We start from the raw sequence: 27889 nt of genomic DNA on the forward strand, positions 1-27889 counted from the left end.
GAAACGGGGGGGTGGGAAGAGTGAGACACCTTTCTTTTTTTTATTTTTTTATTTTTTAAAACAATGTCTCCGTCCGTGATCATGTCGTGGCTTTAATAAGTCCACGCAATGAACGCGTCGACGGTGGTGGACGAGTTGGAATATATGCTAACGCTCCAGGTGAGGCGTTTGTGTGTATATGTATGTCTACGTATGTGTGTGTGTGTATGTGTGTGTGTGTGTGTGTGTGTGTGTGTGTGTGTGTGTGTGGGTTTTTCCCCCTCCTGCGCATTTTTTCCAGGTGTAAAGTGCCCGTACCAGGGCTTCGCCTCCTGGCAACCGGGCACAAGCGGGGGTCCTCCTTCCCGGGGACATCTCACTCCGGTATCCGTTCTTCTTCCCTGCCTCTGGTGCCCCCCTCCACACCCCGTCACCTCCACACACCCCCCCCCCCCCCCACCACCACCGAAAGGGCTGGCTAGCTTAAAAAAAAAAAAAAAAAAAAAGGGAAAAAAAACCCACGTCGTTGTCTGGCCTGGCAAGACAAGCGAGCAGCAGCAGCAAGCCCACAGCCGTTTTCCAGCCGCGAATTCTCCCCTCGTAGGAGCGAGCGAGCCGAGCCGAGCGCTACCGAGAGCGGATTTTTCAACCATGTTTTTCAGCGTGGTGTCGAACCCGCGGAGAAATGCTGCTTTTTAGCCCGTGATAATGGAGTACCCGCCCGTTGCTGGTTGAAGAGGGGGGGTAAAAAAAAAAATGGAAAAGGGATACAATGCAGCACGCATGTTGTGCATTCTTCGGGAGAACCACGCCGCTGGTATTGTGTATTCCTTTATTTTATTCTATTTTTTTTTTTTTAACAGAAATGATTGTGCGCGCGCGCGAGTGTGTGTGTGATATGGATTTATAAACGCGGAGCGAGATTATAGGCCTCGGCTTGCTGATTGTGTCGGCCAGCCATATCATCTAGTGCCGAGCGATTTAATTGTTGCATTGTTAACGGAGCTAGCGCAACTTGAACACAAACGTAAGCCTTTAGCCGAGGGAGGGGAGGGGGGGGGGACTTAATGGTTTGCTTAAAGGCGGAATAAATAGCAACCGTGTATTTTTTCCCCCCTCTACCCCCCGTGTGTGTGTGTGTATGTATGTATGTATGTATGTATGTATGTATGTGTGTATGTATGTGTGTGTGTGACTCTCTCTGTATGTGTGTGTTTTGCTCGAGGACGACGTCGTTGTTCTCGCTTGTCGAGCCGCCGTCCAGTGCCTCCCTCTTCGGGGAAGACTTTGTTTGCGCTGGCCGACGCTCCATGAATGCAAGTGCTGAAGTCTTCCCTTCCCCCCCTCCCCAGCTCTCTGGCGAAACAGGAACAACTTCTTTTAGGAAAAGGGGGAAAAAAAGTTCCTGGAGTTTCAAGCGCCATGGAATTACTTTGTCCGCCAAGAGTTGTCCAGCAGTGAGGCGCTGAGATTTCAGGGAGAGGAAAGTGGGGGGAGAAGAAGAAGAAGCCTGAGTCCCTTGAGTTGTTGTGTTTGCTTTTGCGTTTGCTTTGGGAGTTTTAGGTTTGTACATGTCTTTGTGTGTTTTTCTTTCTTTCTTTTCTTTTTTTTTTTTCACCTTTTTTTTTTTTTTTTTAGGAGGGGGGCGACTTCCTCGAGAAAGTTGTGTGGCATTGTGCTTGTGTTACCTTGGCAGGACCAGGGAGCTAAACATAGCAAAGAGTGCCTTTAGTTTTTTATTTTGGCTTTTCCCTGGGAATTTCTGCCTGGGCTCGTGAGAGTAAATCCACAGGTCCCACTGTGAAGACGTAGACTCCGGTGGGTTTTTGTTTTGGGATTTCAACTCCACTTTGTGATCTTCTTCATTTCACATTCATGGACTTTGACTGTCCAAATAAAGGTGTTTTTTGTTTTGTTTATTTCATGAACAAATTTTGAGGGAGAATGACAGCAAATATATGGCCATCTTCACATTTTTTTCTTCATCCTGGCGTCTGGTCCCCCTCACCTGAAGTCTCACTGGCTGATTTGATGTGTTAAAAGTTTGCCCAGTCTCTCATAAAACTAATGATCCAGAGTGACTTCTGATTTCAGAGGCAGGACCTCAGTGTCTTTTCCACGGACCATTTAGAAGCGTACCTGCCAGTTGCTTCGACTGAACTGCAGACCACCCTATTACTCGAGTCTGGTATCATCAATTGCTAGGCAACAATGCTGTCAGACACCAGTTTGCATCTCTGCCTTGAGTATGATTCATATCTATCTTTCCTGCGGTCACTAATCCTACCTGGCTGTCTTTAGATTGTCAAGGACAAGGGAAATAAATAGACTCACTTTGACTTTCACATGTTGCCCGCTACAAACTGGACCATTTGAAATACGTTCACACCTTTCTTTCTGCAGGTGACGTATAAATCTGCACAGACTGCGTATTAACGACGCATCAAAGTCGTCGACTGAATTTGTTTTGGCTGCTTCTGTTTTCACCTGATGAGCAAAAGTTTCTCTCCCTGTCCCCGCAGATGTGAATGAATTGCGGCTGTAGAGTGTCGTGAGTGGGCCCGGTACCTGCGCAGCCTCCGTGGCTGACTGGGAGGAGCCGAGTGGGGAGCGACACCAGTGCCCAGTGGACCTGAGACCTGGTTCTCCATATGAGGCCCTGCTGAAAGGGCAGGGGGGGCTTCTGAGGTAAAAACTCGCTCACATTTGCCGCTCTTCTTTTTGTTTGCAGTGCCACACTGCATCTACACAAATCTCTGATTGTTTTTTTTCTTCTTTTTTTTTATAAGCACACGTCCATTACAGGGCGCAGAATAGAATCCTTCTGTTTTTAGAAATACTGTATCTGTAAATACTAAGTGAAGGTACTATTGGATGTGGGAGTGGCATGTGACTGAACCACCAGCCAGTATTTGCATTAGGGATCCAACAATGCTGCGGTGTGTGGTGTCAAGTCTTTCTCCTAGTGAGTCAAGCAGCTTTGCCATATTTGAACCAGAGCATATGCAAACTTTTTTTTTTTTTTTTTTTTTGTACCTCTCAACCCCACACGCACCGTTTCTACAGCAATCGAAAAAAGTGCAGCAGGCCGCTGCCGCTGTGTTGCAGTTGCAGCAACCCTGGCACACTCTCTTCTCTTCCTATCTCTGTGACATTTATCTGCGGACGTGCCCACATTGATAGCTGCTTTCTAATGAGAGAGGCCTTCAGTTGGAGTGTTGCTGCTACCCTTGCGCGGTCGCCCTTGATGTTCGGGGAAGCGGCTTAAGGAAACGGACCTGCGAGTAGCCGGCCGATGTTTTGTGCTCGCGCTGTGACCCGCGCATGCTGAGGATGCATCCGTGGTCGGGGTGCACTTCCCTGGAACGCCGTCCCGGCTGTCCGTCCCCTGTCTGATTCGTAGCGTGTTAACCAAAAACCACAGTGAGGTGAAGGATGCAAGGAAATGGATATTGATGTTAAGTGGCGGAGGGTTTATTTCCCCCCTCTGTGTGTCGGCGTCTCTCTTTTCCCTGCACTCGTTTGCTTCATAGGTTTTCTAATTAAAACTCACAGGGCCAGTGTTGTGTGTGACATGAAGGGATATGAGGGCTGGTGCGTCCCATCGGCTCTGCAGCGGACGGCAGCATGTTTCCCTCCACATCTACACAGTGTCTTAGTTACATTGCAGCCCTTTTCCTCGGCTTAAGATGCACATTTTCTCACAGTTGCCTTTTTGCAACCTCTTTTACTGCGATCTATATGTATTCTCCTCAACTAAGGAGCGTTAACATCCAGTACAATAAACTCATTTCCCATTTAACCATGTTTGTACCAATGCACTCATTCGCAATTACTTAAAGAGTTTAGTTAATCCCCCGCCAGACTGTAATGATTGACATACCTCCGCTGTACAGAAACTCTGTCATATTCCCACAGGGCAGGAAGAGCACATTATGGATTTTAACTCCACTTGCAAGTTCACATTGAAGAGTGGAAATGCAAAAACAGTGTGATTTTCTTCTGTATGTAGAATATTTGCGTCCTAGTTTGTAGAACTGCGTTTGGTACTTATCTTTAACTCATCATGGTTAGGTTTTCATTGGCATGAAGTGCCTGCTGAATAGAAGATCCAGCAAGTTATTTTCATGAGACTGGACAAGACTGGAAGCAACGTCAGGCCAGTTCTTTCTCATTCAAGTGTGTTTACAAAACAAAAAAAAAACAACAGCTTGTGAAACCTCTTTATAGTGTGAAAAGAGAAAATATGGTGGGCAACTTTATTTGCATCTAAAAACCTCCAAATTTACTCACTGTGTGTAGCTAGTAGAAGAAGTTTAGTATGACAGTGGTGATGGCGCAAGGAGTGTGCTGCCAATTTCAATTTGAAAGTTCAAAGAGGAAAACATCTAATGAGCACAAGCCACCTGCAGCCTTTACCAACACACTAACTGAACCGTGATTTCTAAACTGAAAATGTTTTTCATATAGCGGTCACGGTGGTGTTTTTCAATTTAATAGTGGCTACTAAACAACATGGCCGTGTCTCATTCACTTAGTAATTCGGGGTTGCACCGTTTTTTTCCTCTCTCTTAAGTTACTGAAATACGCTCGAGCTGTCCCTGCTTACAGGACTCACTTTCAGCCGCCGTATTGCCTGCTGTCACTAGTTAACTTAGTTTAAAGTGGTGATTTACTTAATTTACTCCCAGCCAGCGCAGGCTCAGAGATAAAACCGCAATCTAACTTTTGGCTTTTCCCAAGAACTTTAGTTTCTCCTGAGCAGCTCCGAATAATCAAATGAATCTGAGGCGCAGACGCGTAGAGCTTGGACACTGCGCCACTGTTGTCTTCTTCCATTTGGCTTTGTATATACCTACAGGTTGTGTTCGTTTGCCTCTCTGCATCAGGAAGGAGAAGAGAACCAGATATTCAGGTTTCTCGTGGCATCATAACCTGTGACACAATTCGCGGAGCTTGGTTTAATTTCCAAGTTCACCATTAACTGATGTGCATCGCACATTTAATCTGCAGCAGCTTTAGTGTGAGGTTTCTCAGCAAACCACCAAGCGTGGAACAGGCGCACGCTAATTATTCTTTGCCTCCGTTGGTGAAGCGTAATGATGGAATTTCTCATTTGTGCTTAATAATGAACTTAGGATTTAGAAATTTGGCTTAAGTAAAAATCAATAGGAAATAACGATTAAAAAAAAAAACAAAGAAAAACTTGTATATACTTAAGTGCATTAACAATCTTCAATCCAAAACAATAGTGCTACCCTTTTGGGCCTTAAGTATTTGTCTTCCAGCGACTCTTATTATTCACTGACTTTTAATGGAGCAAAATGCCCACAGTTGCCCTGATGTCGACCTGTGGAACTGGTGCTGGTGTCCACTCTGCACAGGCATGTTCTGTGTGGGTGTGCTATGTCAATAGCAGGAGTGCCGTTCCCCTGATAGAATTCGGTGAATTATATATATATATACATATATATAAAAACGATTTCGAAACCATCAATTCAAAGCAGAAAAACTAGATCGTGTTGCGTCAAAACGAGAGAAATGAGCGTCTGAAATGTTGGATCCTCCGTCACCGGTTCAACACCCGACAACTTGTTGGTTTTGCTTCTTCAGTCGTCAGTCAGCCGTTGCAGAAAATTAACTTGGGTTGATTAAACGCAAGTCTAAATATTGTAAACATTGTCTCTTTTTTTTGTACCACAGTTCATATCAGTCACATATTGTAGCAGTTGGTGTTTTTCATGCGGTTCCGACGACGTGACCCGTGGCTCAGCAGCCATTTTGTCATCGTCTCAACAGAAATTCAAGACAATATCAAAACTGATGTTAAAATATTAGCAGAATCAGAGTCTTTTGGTCGTCCTTGGCCCTGAAAATGCTTTAAAGCTGTGACTACGGTGAATCAACTTGCATGGTTGAAACCAGAGAACGTTGTAGTTCAAAGGCTGTAGCATTACATCAAATCAGAGTTTATGAAATTTACTGACGTCTGTCTTTCCAGGATGCTTTTAAAGTTTCATTGTGTAATATCTATGTGCAACTCCACCGTTAAAAAAACACACATTTCAAACCACATTAATGTTGATCCACATTTTATTACATCACACTTGAATGTCACATCTTGTCTGTAGCACGTGCGATGTCGGGTCAGAAGTCTCAAAACCCAGAACAGACGCAGGTTCTGGTCTCCTCTAGCTCCACGGTGGCGTGATATATGGGAACTCTTTGTTAGTTGAAAGCGCAACATTAGTTATTTCTGATGGCTTTGTCTTACTAACACGTGTTTTGTCATTCAACACCAAGAGATCCCTCTCTCAGTGTTAGCGACAGGCCCGTTTGAGTCCCGGCTGTGAAAGGAAGACGTCTTGCGGGGAGATTTTCGTGGTGTGTGATTAGAATGCGATGATTCACATTGGCTGTTTCCTGCAAAGATAACATTTTTGAGGCTGCAGGTTGCATTGTGAACCACTTTACCTCGGCTACGGTTGTAATACGCTTTGAAAATGTCACCAAGTGCGTTATCACATTTGCACAACCGTCATAGTTTCAAAGAGACACAAATGAGACAAAAAGTGAAGGGAGGGACTTCAGGCCAATTGGAAGAGTTGATATTTTTAACCCACCACACAGGCTGAATTGTCCGTTTACGTTATGGTATTGGAGAACTACTGTTGGTTGTTTTCCCCCAATGCTCTTCAGTATAAGTGCTGGCATGTGTTCTGCTTTGTGCCTGTATATTGAATTAGGCTAGACTTCAAGACTGTGTTTAAAAATTCCATAGAAATGACACAGATTTAAACTGGGGTATTTCAGGGACACATTCTGTCTCACATTGTCTCCACAGTGCTCTCTCTCTTTTTTTTTTTATAGATTGTAGCTTTGTTGTGTCATCGGGTTAGCGAAGATGACTAAACTGTGTTACACGGCCCGGCAAGTCTAGAGGTTGCCTTTTGTTTTGGTTTTTGGTGGTAGTTTAGAATATTTAAAGAATATGTGCTAAATAATTCACAAACTGTGCATCTATTTCTCCTTTTCTCCACAAACTCTTCTTGTGCAAAAACAAAAGGCCAAAGTCAAATGGACTGCAACTTCTCCTGCGGTTTTATATCAGTATAGCATAGTGAACACGACCTTGGTTAGTTTTAATTTGTGCCAAGCTTGTCTTGTAACCGTCAAGCAGCCTTCTGATCGAACAATGAGGGACGCAGCCCTCGCTCGCTCGCTCCCTTGCTCGTTCTTGTGCCTTCTTCATGGCCTCCAGAGGGCCTTGTCGTTGATATTTCCCACAATGCTTTGAGCCACACGGAGACGTCCTCCCAGCATGAGCGAGGGTGGAATGCGGCGCGAGTGTGGGAGCGATGGTCGGGATGGAGGGAGGGAGTCACGGCCCAGAGAGCATGGTGAAGAAGGAAGCGAGGGTCTGCGAAAGGGGGTGGCGGAGATCGTCTCAAGAAGCGCTGCCTCATGTTTGGCCTTTCAGGCTCGGCTACCGGAGAACAAGGTCCCGCGCTTGCACAATGGCATTTGTGTGTAAATGTGCAACATGGAGTGTAGTAATGTGAACCAGTTTGAACCTTTGACTTTGGTAGGAACCAGATATCGCTGCACATTTCTTAAATGATACATTAATATAGTGTGTGGGTATGTTTTTCTTTCAAATCCTGACAAATGCAGTGCGCCACATGTTGACGAAAGATTTCCTAGAGGAAATGTAAACGCAAAGATGTGCTGCATAATGTATTTTTTAAAGTGTACGTTTGCGTTGTCGAAAATTTGGGAAATAATTGTGTGCAAATGATGATTTGTATCAATAAACAAAAGGAATTCTGACAAAACTGAAGAAACATTGAAAAAGTATTTTCCTTGATAAAACCTATGTATACAGTTGCCAAGATAAAAAGTTGTTGGAGTTAAATTAAACGTTTGACCGCACACACGGGCGCAGGTTCACTTCCTGGTCTGCAGAGTTCGTTTCAATCCTCTTTTTTTCAAATGTTTTCACCAAAGTGTGGAGATTTTGACTATGTTCGGCGTAATTAATTCCAGTGTTTGAATATATATAGTTACTTTTAGCGTCTGATGGGTGCAAAGAAAACGCAAGGGAAAAGTTGTAACCTTTGCAGAGATGCACTTTTATTTAAATTGTGGCTCGTGGCGCAGCTCTGCTTGCACAGTGTCACGTTAGGACTGCCATTAGATTAATCCTGCAACCCTAAGCGAGTTCAGCTCAGCACAAGTTGCTGACTGCAGGTTAGATATCTGCCTTTTCTCTGGTCTGGACCACAGTAAAGTCCTCCCATCTGCTGCCGGCGAGGCTGCCGGTCCAGAGTTTCCCTCTGAAGCAACAAGCTGCTTCGGGCCGAAAGGAGGAGAGACGCCTGGTCTGCGTCGTGATTACGGCCTGGGAACCGAGCTGGAAAAGGCTTTATTTTTTTGATTTTGTTTACACAAATGAAACGTGTGGTGAGGCTAATTTGCAGCTACACATTTTGGTCCTTGCAGCGGTGGGAGAGCGGAGATGTGGCCGTGCTATAGTTTTGGATTGCAACCTCCACCCCCCCCCCCACCCCCCCACCACCTCCCACCCAAACTCCCCTTTCCGTTGTAAACGCGGCCGGCCCTGTTTGTTATGCTCGAGAGTCGGCGAGCCAACGACCCGGCATGCACACAAATCCAAACATCTGAAAAGTGCAACGGTATTATTAACCACATCACTGCGCAGCCTCTTTTTTTGCAGCTATTCCTGTTATGTCAGACAAATATGGCAATATAGGCCTTTTGTTTGCAGTTATCCACTTTCTTTGTCTCCCTGCTAGCTGGAAGTTAGCTGTGCATGCGTCTTAGGTTTTTTTTGTTTTTTTGGAGTGTTTTCATCATACTCTCACAGCTCTTCAGGTCTCAGGAAAGGGCAGCGCATGTAAACCAACACTCGGCGGGTTTGGAGAAATTAGCTGCGTTTCCAAAACAGTTTTTCACAAAGTAAAAGTGATATTTCTAAAATTTCTCGTCACGTGAACCAGGTACGTCACGTCCAGTGACGTGTAAATGTGAAAAACGTGTTTCCATGACGCTTTTGTGATGTACCTCGATGTCGATCGATCTGAAAAACCACCTCGCGAGAGCGTGAAAACCTTTTTAGCCATATTTGAGAGGTTTCTCCAAGTTTCGGTGTTTCTATTACCGGTCATTTTTTTGCGATATTTAGTTTTTGCGCAGCTCCAGGGGTCACGCAAACGCAGCTAGCGCGCGGCTAACGCATACATCAGCGCGTGCGTGTCTCACGCGCCCCACTCGAGTGGGCTGATGCAGCGACGGATGGACAGAGATAGAGTGGGGCGTGAGACGGAGAGATGGCAACAGGCTGGTGCGGCGGGTGCCAGGCCTGCCACTGGAGCTGGCCCGCCGTGCGTGGCACGCTGCCCGGGCTACGCCAGCAGATGTGTCACTAGTGAGTCAGCTGTATGTGTTCTAAAGGCACAGACGCCCACTCACAGCGCTCCATGAGAATAGAGAGACTTTTGTCTGTCTCCTCGCCGTAACACCCCCCCACCACCCCCGCCCTTTTTCGGGTGTAACGTTACAGTACCCCCACCCCTTCTTCTTCCCGGCCCTTCCTGTCTTGATTTACCCCCCCAACTTCCATCATCTTGACGGACGTGGCGAGGCTTCTGTCACCCTGATATGCCATGACAGAATGTGACATTACACACATGTCACCCCCCCCCCCCCGCCCTCCTGGGGGGATACGAAAGGGGGTCTGCTGACCAGACAAAAGGATGATGCAAGGATTGGGGGGGGTGGGGTAGTAGCAGTGGTGGTGTGGGTGGGGGGGCACAGTTGACGGTTTAAAGAAAAACAATACAGACGCAGCCACCAGGACGAAGACTGCGCGAGGAAGAGGGGGAAGACCGGAGCAAATCCGAGAGAGCAGCGGCGCAACGCTCTGGAGACAAACGGAGAAATAAAAACACTGCCGCTATTGTGCTTCGGGAAGCAGTTTGTTTTTTGTTTTTTTTGCCGAGCAGTCACAGGGTTTTATTGCAAATGTTTGCACGGCCCCAGTTTCGGCAGAAACTCCTCAGTCAGACTCGTCCTTTCACGATAGCGTGATGTCAGATGCGAGCGGCGGCGGTGGCGGCGGCATTAAAGCCTCCGTATTTAGCGACACTCCGCATTCCTGGCATTTCTCTATGCGCCTGAGCGTTGAGTCACGGGTGTTCCTGGGCAGGGTGCGGCCCCAGTGGGAGCGGGGACGGCGCTCGCCAGAGCCACCTCGACAGGTGAGCGCTCGCCAGGAGCGATTTCTGCTCGGCCCAAAGCGCCGTGGGATGTCCAGCTGATCTGTGATAGGGCGAAGGACCTTTCGTACTGGTTAGGTGGAAGATGGCGATGAGCCAGCCCGTAGCGTTAAGAGCAGGAAGAGCGGAAGTTAAAGGTAGTTTGATTCTGGTCAGGTTTGAACAGCAGGAAGTTGTTGACACAGATTTAATTGTTAGAGGTTCGGCAGGTGAGGTTTCACTGGAGGAAAACAAATGATTTCCCTCTGGGAATTTTGGTCAACCACCAGCATTATCATTACAATCAGCATAATAATGAATATTATTATTAACATTATTATTAGTAGTAATTATAGTGTCATTTTTGTGTTTCCTGGCCTTGATGCTCCTAATGGAAGTCAGTCCTCATTGATATGTCTAAAGGTGATAGTGGTTGTATTTTTTACCTCCCAGTCAGTAGGTGTTGCAGCATTGACTTACCTCCGTATCCTGCACGATTCTAACCGCATATCTGCAGAGCTGGAAAAGTATTGACTCTTTCCTGATGTGATAATAATGCTCAATATGAATTAAAAAACAAGATCTCCCTTATATCCGGGAGTCAACGTCAACCGGTACTAACAACAATCGTTGATATCGAGGATGTGCTGATGTCTCCGACCTTTGTGAGAAAGCTTTAAATCAGACGATAGACCCGTAGAACCCAGTGTCATTGCATTGTTTTAGCCAAGACTAGCTGAGGACTTAGATTTTGGTCTTTCAGCTCTGACCGCAGTGCAAATGCTGAACACACATACACCGGCCGGCGACCTGCTCCCGTGTTGGCCTGATGATTCTTCAGATCCATGGCCAAACAAAGCGGTACGTTTCTCAGCCATTTCTGCACTGAATCTAAAATTCGAGCTATTCTGGTCCGTGACAACAAATGGAGAAGTCATCTTTATTTAGACCCTTATCACTCTGACAGCCAACCTGCTTAAAATTGAATTACTACGGCCGATTGAACCCAATGATTTTAACAATATAGTGTTCTTTACTCCAGCAAAATTTAATTTTTCATTTTGATCATATCTAAAAGTATTTTTTATACCATACACTTGTTTTCCTCTACTTGTAGTTTGTTTGTTTGTTGTGGAGTTAATCAGAAAGTGAAAGTGCGATCCAGGGAGGTTGGCGTGTCCCTTTTCAGTGTTTGTCCTCAGTTTACCAGGTTGGTGACCTGGTTCCACCAGGATAAACAAGGATAATTCATATCACAAGAGTGACTCAAGGAGTAAATACTCACACACACACACGATACACAAAGTGACTTGTAAGGAGGCCCGACTGTCTCCTGCATGTTGTGCCTGTGAGGCAGGACGGTGGAGTATCAGAGGATTTTTTTTCCCTTTTTCTGAAAATGTACCAGAGTGGATTAGAGTGTCGCGCTTCCTGATGGCTTCTTTTCACAGAGCGTCATTGATTCCACTTTATAATTTGTTTCAAAATGTTTTCCCTCCCAATGTGCTCCGTCGTCGTCGGATCCTCCCATCCTTCCCTTTTTTTAGCCCTGCATATACTCCCGACCTTATGTCTGGTAATTTGATCCGAGTAAACATTAGGCTTTTCCCTCTCCAGAGCTGCGACCGCGCAGCTCCGCGCTCGCGGCCGCGCGTTTCGCCTTTTCTTTTCCCTTTCCCTTCTTTTTTTGGCGCATTCCGGCTGAAAAAGTGGGAGGGGAAGCGGAAATGATGTACCTGATATTAGCCTACACAAATAATGGAAGGAGGAAATTCTTGAGATGGATGCCAAGTAGACGGCCGAGTGCGTAGGGGAGCTGGAGAGTGTGAAAGAGAGAGAGCGGGAGAGAGGCAGCGAGAGCGAGCAATAAGCCATTGTGACTGAACTGCAAAATGGGATTTGCATAAATAAGGCTGAAACATCAGCAGGCCCCTTTTACAGCCAACAGCAGGACGGCGACGAGGGGAGCGAGAGACGGAGAGTCGCTGCGCCTTTGCACATTTTCTCTCAAGTGTCCGCCCCCCTGTCCCCCCCACCCCCCACCCCCCTTATTTTTCCCCTTCTCTCGACGTTGTGTCTTTTTGCGGCGTTAGAAATTTTAAGCCGGTGGCCCGAGTTGACGGCAAGGTCACGCTTCCCCCTCCGCCATCGATCCCTGTGGCTGGAGTCGAGGGTCCCGGCCGACGTAGCGGGAGAAGCAGGGCTTTGCTCTCGCTGTTACGTAAGCGCGAAACGAAGCGCGATCTCCCTTCAGGTTGCCACCCGCGTTTCAACAACAAAAGAAAAACAAAACCCCCAGACTAATTGAATTGAACCATTTTGTCATCATTTATTTATCGTTCCACGCCAGAGTTGAGCCTCCGAGTTCCCGTTAGCGCCGCCTTGATGGACGGGTCGAGCATCTCGTGCTGGAGACGGAAGAGGAGAAATCACTGTGATTACCTCCACAGTGCGTGTGTGTGTGTGTGTGTGTGTGTGTGTGTGTGTGTGTGTGTGTGTGTGTGTGTGTGTGTGTGTGTGTGTGTGTGTGTGTGTGTGTGTGTGTGTGTGTGTGTGCGCGTGCGCGGTGATGCTGCTGTGTGCGCAGGTTAGGGGGATTTTCCCTCACGACGCTCGTGTCAGCAAGTTCCCCAATTAGTGTCTCGTTAGCGGGCGATTTGGAGAAGCAGGTGATTGACAGTTTTGTCGTTTGTGTGCAGCGCGGAATTGATGTTCCTCACATCTATGTAGGCCTCCACCACCCGCCTAGAGACTCAGGTTATACCTCCCCGTTCATACCTGCTTGTGATTGTAAGGAGTTGATAGAGTGGGTCGCAAACTTGAATTTACGGCCCACGTTGGGAAGTTCAGGAGGCGAGCTCTGCCAGATGGTCAGCGCAGCACCTGGACCACCTCTCCCCCCCCCCGCCCCCCCCCCACGCAATAGCCAAACGCTGGCTGAAGTCGGAAGGAAATTGCCTGAGACAGCTTTTGCGGCCGTCTGAAACCAAAATTCCAACATTTGCACTCGCATCTCGCCGCGATGGTCCAGATGTGCGGAAACGGAAGGTTAGCGGAGTTGAAAATTTCTCCCTCGCGCTCGTTTCGCCCTCTCTCACACGCGGCTCTGGTCACACGGAGCACCCTGGATACCTGCGTTAGGTACATTCCTGCTTTTGGACCGTTTCTTATGCACTAGGTTGTGAAATGCTGCATTATTTCTCACAGGAAATTAGTTATTTTTTTCTTTTAATTATCTTTTTATTTGGAGAGGGAAATTTCCATCGCATACATGAATTACAAACTTAAGTCATTGAAGGACGTATAGAAAACAAAGTCCATCTCTTTGCTACTTTATCCCCGTCCTTGTGCTCCATCTGCCCTCAGCTTCCTCACGGCCTCTTTATCGTTCTTCCCTGGCAAACAAACATGTGGAAGGTCCACGGCATCGGTTCAAGCAATTGTTTTTCTTCAGGAGGCTCGAAATTTGAATTTTTTTTCTTTTCTCGGTAGGAAAACAAACCATTTCTGGCTCCGCTGGGGAGTCGGGAATGAAAACATACATCTCATGAAAATCTCTCAAATGGGGGACTTTAAATAGCGGAACAGAAGAGCCATCAGAGTCGGTCTGACGTCCGCGCACTGTATGTTGTCGCTGCTGAGCCACTTATCTAATTACCAACTGCTTAATTATTGTGCGCTGGTACTCCTTCCCAAAGAAGTGGCTCTGCTTTGTGTCGTAAAACAGAGACATGCCCTTTCACTTAAAAAAAAATAAACAGGATTTATTACCGAGGTGCTCGGCTGCCAATGAACCCGGAGTCGCCGGTCGGCCGATCGATAATTGGCCTAATGAACGTCGTTTGGGTTGCACGAGGCCGCCCTGTGCTGCGCCGCTGCCCATCCTCCGTCCTTGCGGACGAGTCGGCCGCCGCCGCCGCTGCCGCCACTCCTGCCGCCGACCTGCAAGGTTATTAAATCACTTGTTGTGCGGAAGGGCGAGAGACGCGTGTAGCAGCAGCAGCAGCAGCAGCAGCGGCGTTTTTTTTTTTGTCTGGTTCTCAGCGATACCCCACAAACCCCCCCACAACCCCCACACACTCCACCCCTTATTCTCCGCCCCCTCCCCCACTGCCTCCTACCCCTCCCCCTCCCCCTCCCAGGGGGAACTCTGGAGCCAGTTACAATGTCGAGCGTTTTGGAAGAGCTCCTAAATATTTTCAGGATGACAGTGTAATCTGACTGACTGGGCTGCTCTCCCTCCCTCTCTCTCTCTCTTTCCCCTCCCCCTCTCTCCTTCCTTCCCTCCGTCCCTCCCTCCCCCTTTCAAACGGGGATTCTCATGCGATTCTTGTGCTCACTCACCGGGACACAAGCACGCAAATGGAAGCGGCAGCAGCGGCGGCGGCGGCAGCGGTGGTCAGCTCGCTCGGAGCTCGGGCGCTACCACTCCCACTCGGCCGCTCTCTCTCGTGTAGCTGGTAGCCATTTAGTTAATGTGATAATAGCTTTATACTATAAAAGACTCACTCCAGTGGCTAAACCAGCATATTTCAGACTGTACAACTTGAACTGCCCTCCCCCCCTCAAACTGCGCCGCCATCGTGCCACCACGCCGACTTTGTTAGCGTTCCCGAACATCATGACATCCTGTCGTTAGCGGAAACAATCCATAATCATATTTTGTATCTATTGACTTAACGTCCTTTGGTCCTTTGCTGTTTTCAACACTTTTGCCGATAATAACACGTGTGATTATCCCTGAAATTGATGGACATTTTGCATCATTTATATCTGCATCTGGACCAAAGAAGCCTTTGAATGGTTTTGCAGTCACGTGATTCTGATTATCCACATTGCAACAGCTCAGATAGTATTACAAGAGAAAGATATAAAAGCAAGAATACGACCCCCATATGGTCGTTGTTAACTGTAGGAATCCCATCAATCGATTCAGCGTCTTTTCCAGCGCTTTTTTCAGCCCAAAGAGATCCGCAGTCGGTCCCAATCACTTCAGTGAGCCCCGTGAACCTCCTAATGTTCCAAGAAACAAAACCGTCCGCAGTGATACACGGCACAGGAGCGGTTGACCGTAGGCTAATGTGAAACGAGCTCGGCCGCAGAGGCAAGTTACCTTTGACAAAGTGTTCTGTGCGCACAGGCACAATCTGGCTGCTCTCCTGCCGAACAACAACAAAGGTCGGAGATTCATTTTTTTGCCGGCATTTTTTATGGGGGCGGGGGGTGGGTTAAGTTCTTGAGGTTTTCTGTTTGTGAACAACAATCTTGGCACTCAATTTAAAACAGAAACCAAGCAAACTTGGTTATTTCTCAGTCGGGCCCGTTGCAGCAGTGCAAAACACAGACACAATGAAAGTTTGTCAGCGTTGCCCCTCGGTAGAAAAATCACTTCCTGCCCTCTGTGGCGTGAAGCGGCAAAGTCTCCTTGCTACAAATTGTAGAACTTTGCAAGTGCGTCTTTAGTGCTAACTGCAGGAAAGGAAGCAAATAAATGGAAGGTTTGAGAGGAAGTGATGGAGAAAATGCCACCAGATGACGCGTGTTAAGCTGGGCCGAGCCGTCCTGGGCCGGGCCAAGCCGGGCCGGGCCTAGCCAGCTCGTTTACAGGAAAGATATTTACTCCAGTCTGTGGCCCTATTCCAGTTTTTGCTAACCGTCTTCCCTCCTGTCTCCCTCCCTCCCTCTGTTCTCTTTACAGTGTGCCCAAGGGCCGTTGAAAGCCCCCTTGGGGGGGTTTCATAAATACACACCGAGCAAGAAAACACTCCTGGACTGTTATTGTTTTTGCACAAACACACGCAGACACACACACACACACACACACGCATGCACACACACACTCACACAGACAAGGACATAGAGAGAATGTTGGAGGTCCAAGAGGAAAGGCCAGCGGCGGCAGGTACAGCAGCGACTCATTTCGGCAAGAAGGAGCGAGGGAAGAAGGAGCGGGACGAGGCCAAGGACGGCCGGGGGAACCTCTCCAGCATCGGCAACCCCGCTCCCGGATCTCGGAACGTGCGCACCAAGGCGCCGCTCCCGCACACGGGCAGCCCTCTCCAGCTCATCACTTCGCCTTGTTCTGTAGTCCTGGGAGCCCCATCAATGCACTCCAATAGGCTGAAGAACTCCCCGTCCACCAACACGCAGAGGTGAGGCAGCGCGGCCGTTGTGTTTTTCTTTTTTAATTTGCTTGGTTTTATTGGTGGCAGTTGTTCTTCTGTTAAGTGTTTTTTTTTTGTTTGTTTGTTTTAAATAAACAATGGAATTGTTAGTAGCTTATCCTTAAAGCAGGAGTAGCCTGTGAAACAGCATTAAACGACAAATTATACTCATGATTTCAAAAGGTTGCCATGCAAAACATTTAGTTTAGTAGCGTCTAATGGCGAGAAAGCGAACAATGTTAACAATAACTGTTGTTGTCTCACATCTCGCCCATGACGGCTGCGATGTTCAGAGAACCCCAGAGAGATCCACACTGTGAGCTACTGTAGAAACACTGTGGCACAACACGCAGTTGTTATGTTCTATATTCTGGAAGGGTTTGTAGAAGTTGAGGCCTGGACTGGTTTTGCTGTGATGAAGAGCTGAACAAACCTTCAGGATGAGATTCGAAACCTCTTCAAATTGGGTGAAGTTGAGGCAACTGGACGACTGAACCCTCACTGACAATTTGTCTGTATTAAAACACAGTTTTCAATATGACAAGGTAACTCCTCTATGGAATAGCATAGTTTATTTCCAGATTCAGATCGTCCACCCGTACAGATAACACCAACCGCAGGCCTCTCGAGCAGCGGCCCTCGCTCCGATGAGACAGCAGGGAGCGCTACAGCGCTGCACCCGGAGTCTAATTGTGACGTACAACCTTTCGATCGCCCCCCCCATCTCCCTCCCCCCTCCCCACCCTCTTCTTTTGCCTTGAACCAAAAAAAAAGTTGTCAAGGACACAAAACTTGGCACTTCCTGCTCGCCGGATCTAAATGTTGACTCAGATGAGCCGTACCCACCAATCTTAGTCTCAGTCAAATCTGAAAATTGCCCTCCCGCGTCCCCTGCTGCCGTAACGCGGCGACTCGACGTTGGGTGCGGAGCTGCTCCAGGGTCAGGGAGTGCGCTGGCTCGGCGTGGAAGTTTTCCCTGCTGACTAATGGTTTTGGTGCCTCTGGAAACGACCGTCTGGACTGCCAAAATCCAGGATTTGCAAACTTCAGAAAGTTTTTGCGAGGTTGCAACCGTGCCGGTTTAGTTTTTTTTGTTTTTGTTTTTCGGACGCGTTACCGTTTTTGCGTGCGTGTGTGTGAAATGAAGGCAGAGATAGAAAGGAGGGGGTGCAGTGTTAGACTGAGCCACAGATTAGGGTGTGGTGAGGGAGTCCTCTGCCAGCTGCGGAGCTGGTGAGTGGTCGTCGCTTGTAAGAAGATGGGCTGGGTCTCCGCAAGCCCGTTCCTTCCAGACTTTTTCTCTCTTTTTTTTTTTCGAACACACCGCCACTAAAGTCTCACGCTCGCATCGGGGAGGAAATCAACGTTTTTCTGTTGCGCCGACAACAATCCGCCGCTCGACGTCTAGATTTCGACACTACCTGTGCTTCGGGAAGGTACCGGGTGAAAAGAGGTCTTTGGGAATGGCCGAGAGAAGCGAGTATGTAGGTGTTGGGTTAATGTTGAGGTTGTGCCAGACCACCTCGGAGCGCAAGGCCACGTAGGCCAATCGGAAGCCCCAAGAAGTGGAAACACTTTGACGTCAGTAGCGTTGGGGGGGCTCCTGTGGGGAGGGCTGACAAATGCATGGACGATGAGTTTGGCACTGCCGAAACAGTAGGTGTATATATGAGTGATGCTGGGTAAATAGTTGAGGGTTTAGATCAGAAGGGTGATATCGACCGTCGCGTTTGGTTGGACCGGGGGAGGGAGGGAAGAAAGGCTCTCTTTGTAAATACATCCATGTGTCTGCGGACCAGGCTGGAAAAAAAGGGGGGCTGTTTTTTTTTTCTTTTTCTTTTTCGGAGAGGTGATTAAAACCTCAAACTCGCAGGGTCCCTTGCAGAGTTATTACACCCACCTCGGCTGCAGCCTGCTTCAACCCCGGCTGCCATCTGGCAACAGATAGGAAGGTGTCGGCCGCTGCAGCGCTGTTCGTTCCCGAGCTGTGAAACATCTCCGTTCACGCTCAACATTTCAACTCCAAATTGTCTTCTTTCTTTCTTTCTTCTGCGGCGGCCGTGGCCCCAGGCGCTTTGTTTGTGGCTCTCCCGGTCCGGCTCTCCCATTATTGTTCACGAGCACAGCTCACGAGCACCTTGATGGAAATCCTTCAGATTTAGCACCAGCCTTCACCCGCTCTGCAGTGTCCTAATTACATTTTGCTCGCCAGAGGTCAAAGTTTACAGCGGCCTTCTTCGGTATTCCCGCACGGCCTCGGGACACACCTGTCCCCGGCGGCTCTCTTGCTCAGCCTCGAAACCTCCTAAGCCTAATCGAAGTCTACTCTTCTTCAATAGGAAGAGTTTTCAGGCCGTTTGTAAAAAAAAGTTCCCTGGGTTTCCGTAGCCAATCGGCTCGCCGCATGAGCAGGCGATATGGAGAGGCGACTGCTCCAAGCTGCTCTGGGAACCCTGGAAGAAGAGCAAGAAGAAGTTGCGATGTGATGTAACCAACAGCAGCTGCTGGGATTAGTTTGCACAGGCCGTTGTCGTGCCACTTTGTGGGACGGCATCGTCGCATTCACAAATAACATAGAAATGGTGCTGGTGGTTTGTTTCGCTTCACCCCTGACTGCCTTTGGCACAACTTATTCGACACGGTTGCGTACAGCAGCCGGCCACAGGGCCGCCCCCCCCGCTGCTCACGCTGCCCCCTTTGCACTGATAAGCAGCCTTGGGCTGGCTCTCGCCCTGTAATGAATCTGGATGCCTGGAAATTGAGTAAATTACGTTCGAGCAGTTCTGCGTCTGGTGTGCCAGGCTCACTTATTGGTCAGAGGTCAAAGGGCAATCTCACCCTGACGCACTAAGAAGTTGCGCCAGTTTTAAAACCTCACAACTGTCTGTATTTGTTGCTACTTTGTGCTTCTGAATACAAGGCAGTGACATTATTACTTGAACAAATATTATTCTCCTTTTTATTTTAGTTGCGATTTGGTGAAGACGATGGTGACGCTCTGTGACTGAACTCAGCATAACTCACTAAGTGCGTCAAAAGTAGAGTCTGGGCTGTGGCGCATGTGGCTGCAGCTTTAACAACAAAGTATTAATCCTGTTTATTTCTGTAATGTTATTATTTATCCACTGCAGAGTGGAGCTGTGGTGCAACTGGGGGCTGGGACATGTCAGACATAATTCCAACTGTCTGGCTGCAAATCGTCCCCCTCGTCTGTTTTGTGCTTAGTTTGTGCGATTAGTGGGTAACCTGACTTAATGCACTGGCCTTTCGTCAGCTATGCCCCATTTCCACTAGCTGCGCGAGTGTCTGTTTCGTAAGAGCAACTAGGTCACACACACCCGCGCACGCGCACACGCTCGTGCACGGAGGAAAAGTCGAGAGTTTGGAAGTCTATTGAATGTCCTCTTGTTTCAGAAGCAGACTGATGGTTTTTACTTACTAATAACTTGTAACAGCTTCTTTCTTTTTAGCCAAAACACAAGCAGCCTGATTGCTTTTGAGGTCGGTCTAAATATCAATAATAATGCTGATTATTTTTCCCTCCCTTCTGCCATCTCGCAGCCCTAAACCGAAGACGGAGGCCATGGTACGCTCACCTCCTGTCATGTCCCCCTCCACTGCCACCCAGATGGACTCTAAAATGCCCAATCAGGGTAAACCGGGGAGCGCTGGCAGCCAGTCGCAGCCCTCGCCCTGCGACCCCAAGACCCTGGGCACCAAGGGGGCTCAGAATGTCGCGGGAGGCATGGGGCTGAAGAATGGCCAGGGTTTGTCCTCTGGTCCCAGTTCCAAAGTCAAAGTTAAAAGGGAGCGAAGCACCTCCGTGGAGTCCTTTGAACAACCGGAGAGCGGCACCCCCACTGGTGAGGACAAAGGTAGGTGCTGATGTGCCTCTTGCTGTTATCAGAATATTTGACTTTAAACGCAAATTGGATCTTTTTCATTCTCATCAAATTGTGGAAATTGTTGTATAAGGATCAGTGGGCATTTTAAACACCTTGTTTGCACACAGGTGATCAACCAGCTGTCTCGCAACACGAGGCCACAGTTTATAATGATGTGCAATTTCAAACTGATAGTCGTGTGTGTGTGTGTGTGTGTGTGTGTGTGTGTGCGCAGACAGTAGCAGGGTGAAGAGGATGTGCGTGGCAGAGAGGAGGCAGCCGTACAGTGGCGCTGACTGGTGCTCTGGGGGAGAAAGTGATGAAGATGACAAAGGATTTTTCAGTAAGTGTGCGAACGTGTGCATCCAAGCGGGCGCGGTGATCCCTCTGCCGATCAGATCGACTCACGGCAGCTCCGCGCTTCAACCCAAACAAAAAGACCTTTTGCTGGCCCTAAACTCTGCCGTCGTCTTCCCTGCTCGCTCTCCCCTTTCAGACTGCAACTCAAGTGACGTGAAGCCCCAGGACTCGGTCACACACTCTACCTCCAACGCTGGTCTCAGTCGCTCGTCGACGCCGTCCCACAATACACTGGGAAGCCAAGGGTCAACAGCAGAACCTCCTACTGGCCAGAAACCAGGCTCAAAACTCGTCTATGTCTTCACCACAGAGATGGCCAACAAGTAAGGAAACGAGCACTGGCCTTTTCTTTTTTAGCTTGTAATCCGCAGCTTAGCTCCACATTTCCTCTGCTGGTCATTCCGTTAAGTTGAAAAGATGGAGAGTCCATCTTTTACTTTGGCTTAAACGCTTATTTTGTGATGTCACAAAGGGCAGTGATACCTCTCGGTATAGATCAGATGACCCCAGAACAGTTGGCCTGGTTAAAGTTACAGCAGGGGTTTTATAAGGAGAAGAGAAAGTGACAATACCTGCTGCCAGGTGTTTGTGCTGCCCTCTGAAACCAGTTCAGTGCAGGTGAAGCATGAAGCTGAAGCTGTGTGCTATTGCTGGAGGCTGAAAACGGAGAGCTAAATATGCTGTTTTTAGCAGAATCTGAAGCTGCGGTGTTTGTTTGTTTTTACAACCATGCAAAGCTGTTTCAGTCAAAATAATGTTATGAAATAGGTGAAATAACCATAAAGTAAATATAGAATCTTTTGTTTTCAATTTCTACCTCTTCAACCAAAGATGACCTTTGTACAGAAGTGAGGTGATGTCTTTTTATTATAAATCTCACTATCAATCTTTTGTAGCTGGTGGCACAGACTTGACTTGTATTGCCACTTGGTTGATAGTGGGATATCAAAGATAGTGTGGGTGCGTGTGTGTGCAATAGTTGCTCCAGTGCTGACCTTGGTTTTACCTTGATGTTTTTCTCCTGGCCCTCATTCATTCATCCGTTCAGCAAAAGCGACACGCGTTTTCTCTCTCGCTCTCCCCCTCTCCGTCTCTCTTATTGTGTCTGATGACTGATATCTAACCGTCTGCTTTCGTGTCCTTAGGGCAGCTGATGCGGTTCTTACTGGCCACACAGAAAACATCATTGCCTTCCACATGAAAAACATCTCCAACAGCAAGGACAAAGCGCACCTCCTTCTGGTAAAGACGATTTTCATGCTCTCTTTGTTTAAACCATCTATTTTTTTTCCTATTCATTATTGCTTTTGATTCGACTTAAGCAACCTAAACTAATTGCATGTATTTTTTTGAACCTTCTCTTTTAAAGAACAATGCAGCAAGCGCCCTCCGAAATGACTCTAAGCCTCCCCAGCAACCTTCTGCTCACAGCCAAGAACAGAGTCACCAGCCTGGATCCAAGCCGTCCTTAGCTGGCATGGCCGAGCCAGCACCACCTCAGCCTTCAAACCAGGGGAACCAGTCTGGTGTTCTTCCGCAAGAAGCGTCATCCGCCGCGAGCATGGAATCCAAAAACCTCCCTGGCAGTAGCCCCAGCAACAGCAATGCGCCGGTAGACCAGGCCCCCGTCAGCCAACCCGAGGCAGGCCTCAACCTTCCCACAGCGGCCGAAGGGGGTCCAGGCGGCGGTCCCGGCGTCGCGGGCCTGACGCCTCAGCAGCAGCATCAGCAACTGGCCCAGGAGCTGCTGGACACGGAGGGTCTGTCCCAGGAGCAGCTGGAGCACCGGCAGCGCTCCCTGCAGACCCTCCGAGATATTCAGCGCATGCTTTTCCCCGACGACAGGGACGCGCCGCCACCCGGACCCCCGCCGCCCCATGGTGGACCCCACGATGGGGGCCCCGACGGTGCCCCCCGCAGACCCGAGCAGGGCCCCCTACAGGCCATGATGGCGCAGTCTCAGAGCCTCGGGCCACCGGGTGGGCCGGGAGGTCCTCGCCCGCAAGGTCCGCCCTTCGGCCCGCCCCACGGTCCCAGAGACATGCCCCCCTTCCCCCAGGATGAAATGGGGCCTCACATGGGAGGGCCCGGTGGATGCGGAGACGGTGATCAGATGACCCCGGAGCAGGTGGCCTGGTTAAAGTTACAGCAGGAGTTTTATGAAGAGAAGAGAAAGAAACAGGAAATGCAACACCGCCCCCTTCCTCCGGATATGATGATGCACCCCCACGGCCCGCGCGGCATGATACGTGGGCCGCCACCTCCTTACCAGATGGGCCCAGGCGAGATGTGGGGCGGGCCGGGAGGTGGCCCGCCAGAGCACTACCAGGAGCGCATAGGCATGGGCCCCGGGCCCAGGGTCATGGCCCCTCACATGCAGCGGATGCCCGGCTTCTCCGGAATGATGAATCCTGAAATGGAGGGACCGCCGAGGCCCGGCATGGGCTGGCCGGACGACATGCCTCCCCGAATGGGGGACGCGCGGGGCTTCCCCGGAGGCCCCGGGGGAATGTTTGCGGGCCCCGGCGGTCGCGGCGAGCGATTCCCCAACCCTCAGTCGGTCCAAGAGGCCATGTTCCACCAAGGTATGGGTGGGGAGAAGGGCATCCCGCCCGGCATGATGATGGACATGCAAAGGATGATGGGACACCAAAGAGGTGGAATGGAGCCGGGCAACGGCATGGGCATTTTTCCCAGGATGCCCGTCGACGGCCCCATGAGTCCGTCCCCTCGACTTCAAGGGATGGCGGGAAGGGAAATGGGGCCCGAGTTCGGCATGGGGCCCGGCCCCGCGCCCGGTCCGCACCTCCACCCATCCAAGCTACGAGATCCCGGTATGAACATGAGCCCCGACGAGATGATGAGGATGAGAGGCGGCGGAGGACCTCCCATGGAGAACTTGGGCCCTCAAGGCCGGCCCATGCAGGGTCCCCCCTTCCCTGAGCAGACGCAGCCCGGAGATTTCCCCATGGGGCCGGGACGGCCCTTCCCAGGCGGTCCAGGCGGGATGAGGGGCCCGCACGGAGACCAGCCCTTCGGCCCGGAGCACAGGGCCACTCCGACGGGAGGCAACGGTCGCATCAACCACTTGCCCTCTGCCGGAGGCCCTCCGCAGGGCCAGAGGGGGCGCAAGCCAGCGGATCTCAATGTGCAGGCGGGAGGGGGGAACTCTCCCAGCGTCAACCCCCTCAAGTCGCCCCCTCTAAGGCAAGTGCAGTCCCCCATGTTGGGCTCCCCCTCTGGCAACCTAAAGTCGCCCCAGACGCCGTCCCAGCTGGCTGGCATGCTCACCGGTCCGACAGGCCCCACCGCCCCGCCGGCCCCGCCAACGTCGGCGCCGATGAAATCCCCCCACTCCATGATGGGGTCGGCCGGCGCTTCTCCCGTTCACATGAGGTCCCCTTCTCTCCCGAACCCCTCCCCCGGTTGGGCCTCCTCGCCCAAACCGCCAATGCAGAGTCCCGGAGTACCACCCCAGGGTGGGAAGCCGCACCTCAGCATCACCTCACCAAACATGATGGGCAACATGGAGCAAGGTACCGTGAATCTCTCCGTTCATTTCTTTGTCTCCCCCCCCCCCCCCCGACTGTATTTATTAAATGCTATTAAAATAATTTGTTTCTGCCGTGTTTCTTCTGCTTGAGTGAAATGTTCTCTTAGAGATTTGTAATGAGAGACTTTTTGTCAGGTGATCTGTATCTGATCGCTGACTATTGAACAGGCAGTCGTTCGTGTTCATCCCAGTGGCAGGGTGGGGTTAGTCGGGCTGCAGTCCAGCGGCTCCCTCTTGTGGCGACTTGCCCACGAGCAGGAGTCCTAACTGGGCAGCTTCTCCGGCGTGTCACCGGGTCACCTCTCTCTCATTGTGTCCTCCTCTAGGTGGGAACGGCCCCCCCTCTGCCCCGCCTTCGTCGGGGGCTCCATCTGGCTCCATGTCTCTCCCCGGCCAGGTCCCGTCTGGCAGCCCCTACACCATACCCCCGGAGCCAACCCTGTCCCAGAACCCTCTCTCCATCATGATGTCACGCATGTCCAAGTTCGCCATGCCCAGCTCCACCCCACTCTACCACGATGCCATTAAAACAGTTGCCAGCTCAGATGACGATTCACCCCCAGCTCGCTCTCCTAATCTGCCATCCGTCAACAACAATGGTAGGACATGCCGAATATATGTTGTTTGATTTTATTTTTTATTCTTTCCATCACTCATTCTGGATTTGAATCACTTCTTCCACTGGACCGGATCCGGTGCAATCCACGAAAGCCTAAAGTGAACGTTGTCTCCTCTGTTTGCGTACCTCTTGCAGGCATGGCAATGAACCACCAAGGCAATCCACGTATGATGGGACCCGGAAACCCGGGGCCCATGTCCGCCCTGAGCCCCCTGGGCATGAACCCCATGGGATCGCAGCCTCTCTCCCACGGCATGCCCCCACAGATGCCCTCTCCCAACGCCCCCAACATGGGCCCGGGCATGATGCCTCACGGCATGATGATCCCACCCAATCCCCAAGACCCCGGCATGGGAAATCCTCAGATGATGCCCCAGGGACGCATGGGCTACCCTCACCGAGGCCAGGCGTACCCGCTCACCCAGTCTCCGTCCCAGCAGGGCCCTTTCTCTCCGCACAACGGCCCCGGTCCTCAAGGGTTCCCCGGCCATCCCATGGCCTTCCAGGGAGAAGGGGGCCCCATGGGTGGTCGGATGGGCAACATGCCCCACGGCGGGGGCAACGACGGGGGCATGTGCAAGCCCAACACGCCCGGAGGGCCCGAGTTCAACAACATGCAAGGTGGGTTCAGCGACGCCGACCTCCACGAGGTGATGCGGCCGGGGGCGTCGGGCATCCCCGAGTTCGACCTGTCCCGGATCATCCCGTCGGAGAAGCCGAGCCAGACTCTGTCCTACTTCCCCCGGGGCGGGGGCGAGAACCCCGGGGTGAAACCCCCGCACCCTTCCGGCTTCCCCATGCAGGGCATGATCGCCGACGGCCCGCCCAGGATGGGCATGTCCATGCAGGGGATGGGGGGGATGCCAGGGGGTCCCGGCGGGGGGATGGGGCCCCAGGATATGCCCATGGGCAACCCGGGTCACAACTCCATGCGGCCGCCAGGGTTCATGGGCCAAGGCATGATGGGCCCCCAGCACCGGATGATGTCTCCCGGCGGCCCGGGCGGGATGATGCAGGGCAGACAAATGGCCCACCCGGGCCCCGGTGGCTCACCCAACATGATGATGTCACTGCAGGGCATGGGCGGCCCCCCGCAGCAGACAATGATGATGGGGGGTCAGATGAGGCCGCGTGACATGGACATGGGGTTTAGTCCGGGCCCTGGAATGTTCTAATACAACAAGAACCTTGTATGTAGAATGTTGTCGGACAGCACGCAAGGACGGGGGCAAAGGTCACGGTGTGTCTAAAGTGTTCAAAAAACAAAAAAAACTTTCTCGGGCTCAAGTTAAAAGGAAGTATAACACAAAAAGAGGGGGGACGTACCCGGACATGAACTGAACGGAGCGGACAGTCACCCGGTAATGTCCTGTGGGAACTATTTCAAATGGAGACTCGCAAACCGGCCCGGACTGGAGTACTTCTGCCGCAAGAACATTACGATTTTGACTTGTGAACTTCAGAATGTATGGGGTTGTCGTGCATCGATTTCGCAAAACCGTTATTGTGTTGTTTTTTTGTTTTTTTTTGATTATCTGATTATAAAGAGGACTTCAACATCAAAGAGGAATCAACCTAACAAGTCAACACGGAGATGCTACAGTATATGTCTACTTTTTCAGATTTAAAAGAACAAAAACGACAAAAAAAAAAAAACCCAACAAAAGAGAAAAAAAAAAAACCCCGACAAAATTTGTCATGACAGTGGTATGGATCAAGAGAAAGGAATGAGAAGAATTTGTGCTTTGTGAAGACCTTAGTGGAACTCCATCTTGTCCCTCGCTCCATTGTTTTGACTGTTTCTGTACAGTATATACGTATGGGAGTGTGCGCGCGCGGCCGACTGTATGTTTGTGTGGTATGTATGTATGTGTCTGTATGTATAGGCATTCTATCAGTGACCTCTCGACTCCTCTCGCCCAACTTTCATTGGGGGAGGAACGCCCCCTAAAAATACTGTACTGTTTACTATTGGTGGGCTATTCGAATTTTAGTCTATTTTAATTTCCTTTGTAACTCCAGTGTATAACAAACCAAACTATGACCTCATTAAGATAATAGTATTATTAAAAAAAAAAAGCACAAACATGGACCGTCTGCAGAAAGCGTCTTTCTTTTTCTCTATATTTTGAACCATCGAGAACAAACACACCGAGTGTGAGGAGCCCGGCAGCGTTGGAGCGCCGCGGAAAATTCGCGTTCAAGCTGCGGGGTGAAATTTCGACCCCGGCGCTCCAAAACTTGCAGGACTTTTCGGACTTTTTTTTCGCCAGCGTAAATAGTACAGCAAAATACCCAGACGTGCTACGTGTTCTTCCTGTTGTGTTCCTGTTTGGTTTTGACTCGTGTTGACTCTGGGTTAAGAACCATTCCCACAGCAATAATCACCAAACGGTCAACAGAAATGGGACAGGAGTGGCTGAATGCCTCGACAGGTATGCCAGGTGTTTTAGAGCTAGAGCTAGGTAGACCCGTTTTAAAAAAGGAAAAAAAAAAAAAAAAAAAAAAAAAAAGAAATAGCAAAGCAGATTTCGTGTCCAAAAAAACTAAGACACAGAAATGTAAACGCGTACTGCTTACCATCCAGTTGACTTCCTCTTTTCTCTATTGTATAAGCTTGTCATGTGTTTCTCCATTGGCTTTGGTGCAGAGTAGCCTATCAGGGCTATGGTGATGGACTACAAATAAAAGATATTGTTTTGGTATATACATGTTGTCTATGGAGTATGTGTGTGAAAGTGTACCTCGCGTTGGTCGGATGATTGTTACTCGAGATTGATATATATTTTTTTTTAATACCACGGGGCAAATGTGTATGACAACCAGTGGCTGGTTCCGTCCGTTGCCATTCTTCTGTTTAAAACCAGCTTCCCAGTGTAAAATGTGAGACGGTAATTCCATATTTAACCAATCGGCGACGCTGTCAGACTGACATTTTATCAGCACGTTCTCTTACGAGGCTATTTTCAGCAGATGTCACACTTCCAAAATAGACGCAAGCATGTTGATGCTTTCGAGGCAGTGTCCTGGGTCTAATCAGTGTTTTACAGCCT

General features: G+C 49.7%; 1 protein-coding gene across 5 annotated transcripts; it reads left to right on the top strand.

The window, feature by feature from the left end:
* bcl9 (BCL9 transcription coactivator) lies at positions 1–27545 on the top strand. Of its 5 annotated transcripts, none has more exons than XM_076040266.1 (10): positions 1–159; positions 2502–2667; positions 15955–16408; positions 19982–20295; positions 20540–20647; positions 20801–20987; positions 21810–21906; positions 22034–24200; positions 24544–24816; positions 24972–27545. In XM_076040266.1, exons 3-10 carry the CDS (start codon positions 16083–16085, stop codon positions 26009–26011), a joined length of 4512 nt encoding a protein of 1503 aa, XP_075896381.1. In that variant the 5' UTR covers positions 1–159; positions 2502–2667; positions 15955–16082; the 3' UTR covers positions 26012–27545. The 5 variants fall into 5 exon arrangements, with proteins under 5 accessions (XP_075896381.1, XP_075896383.1, XP_075896384.1 ...); XM_076040268.1 differs by lacking the exon at positions 1–159 and adding an exon at positions 280–363; XM_076040269.1 differs by lacking the exon at positions 1–159 and adding an exon at positions 458–796 and having other exon boundaries at positions 19982–20283.
* The last annotated feature ends 344 nt before the right edge of the window (positions 27546–27889 follow it).

The sequence above is a fragment of the Nelusetta ayraudi genome, unplaced genomic scaffold (assembly GCF_046127955.1).
Source record: "Nelusetta ayraudi isolate G7.1 ecotype Tasmania unplaced genomic scaffold, CSIRO-AGI_Nayr_v1 ptg000060l, whole genome shotgun sequence".
Classification (NCBI taxonomy): domain Eukaryota; kingdom Metazoa; phylum Chordata; class Actinopteri; order Tetraodontiformes; family Monacanthidae; genus Nelusetta; species Nelusetta ayraudi.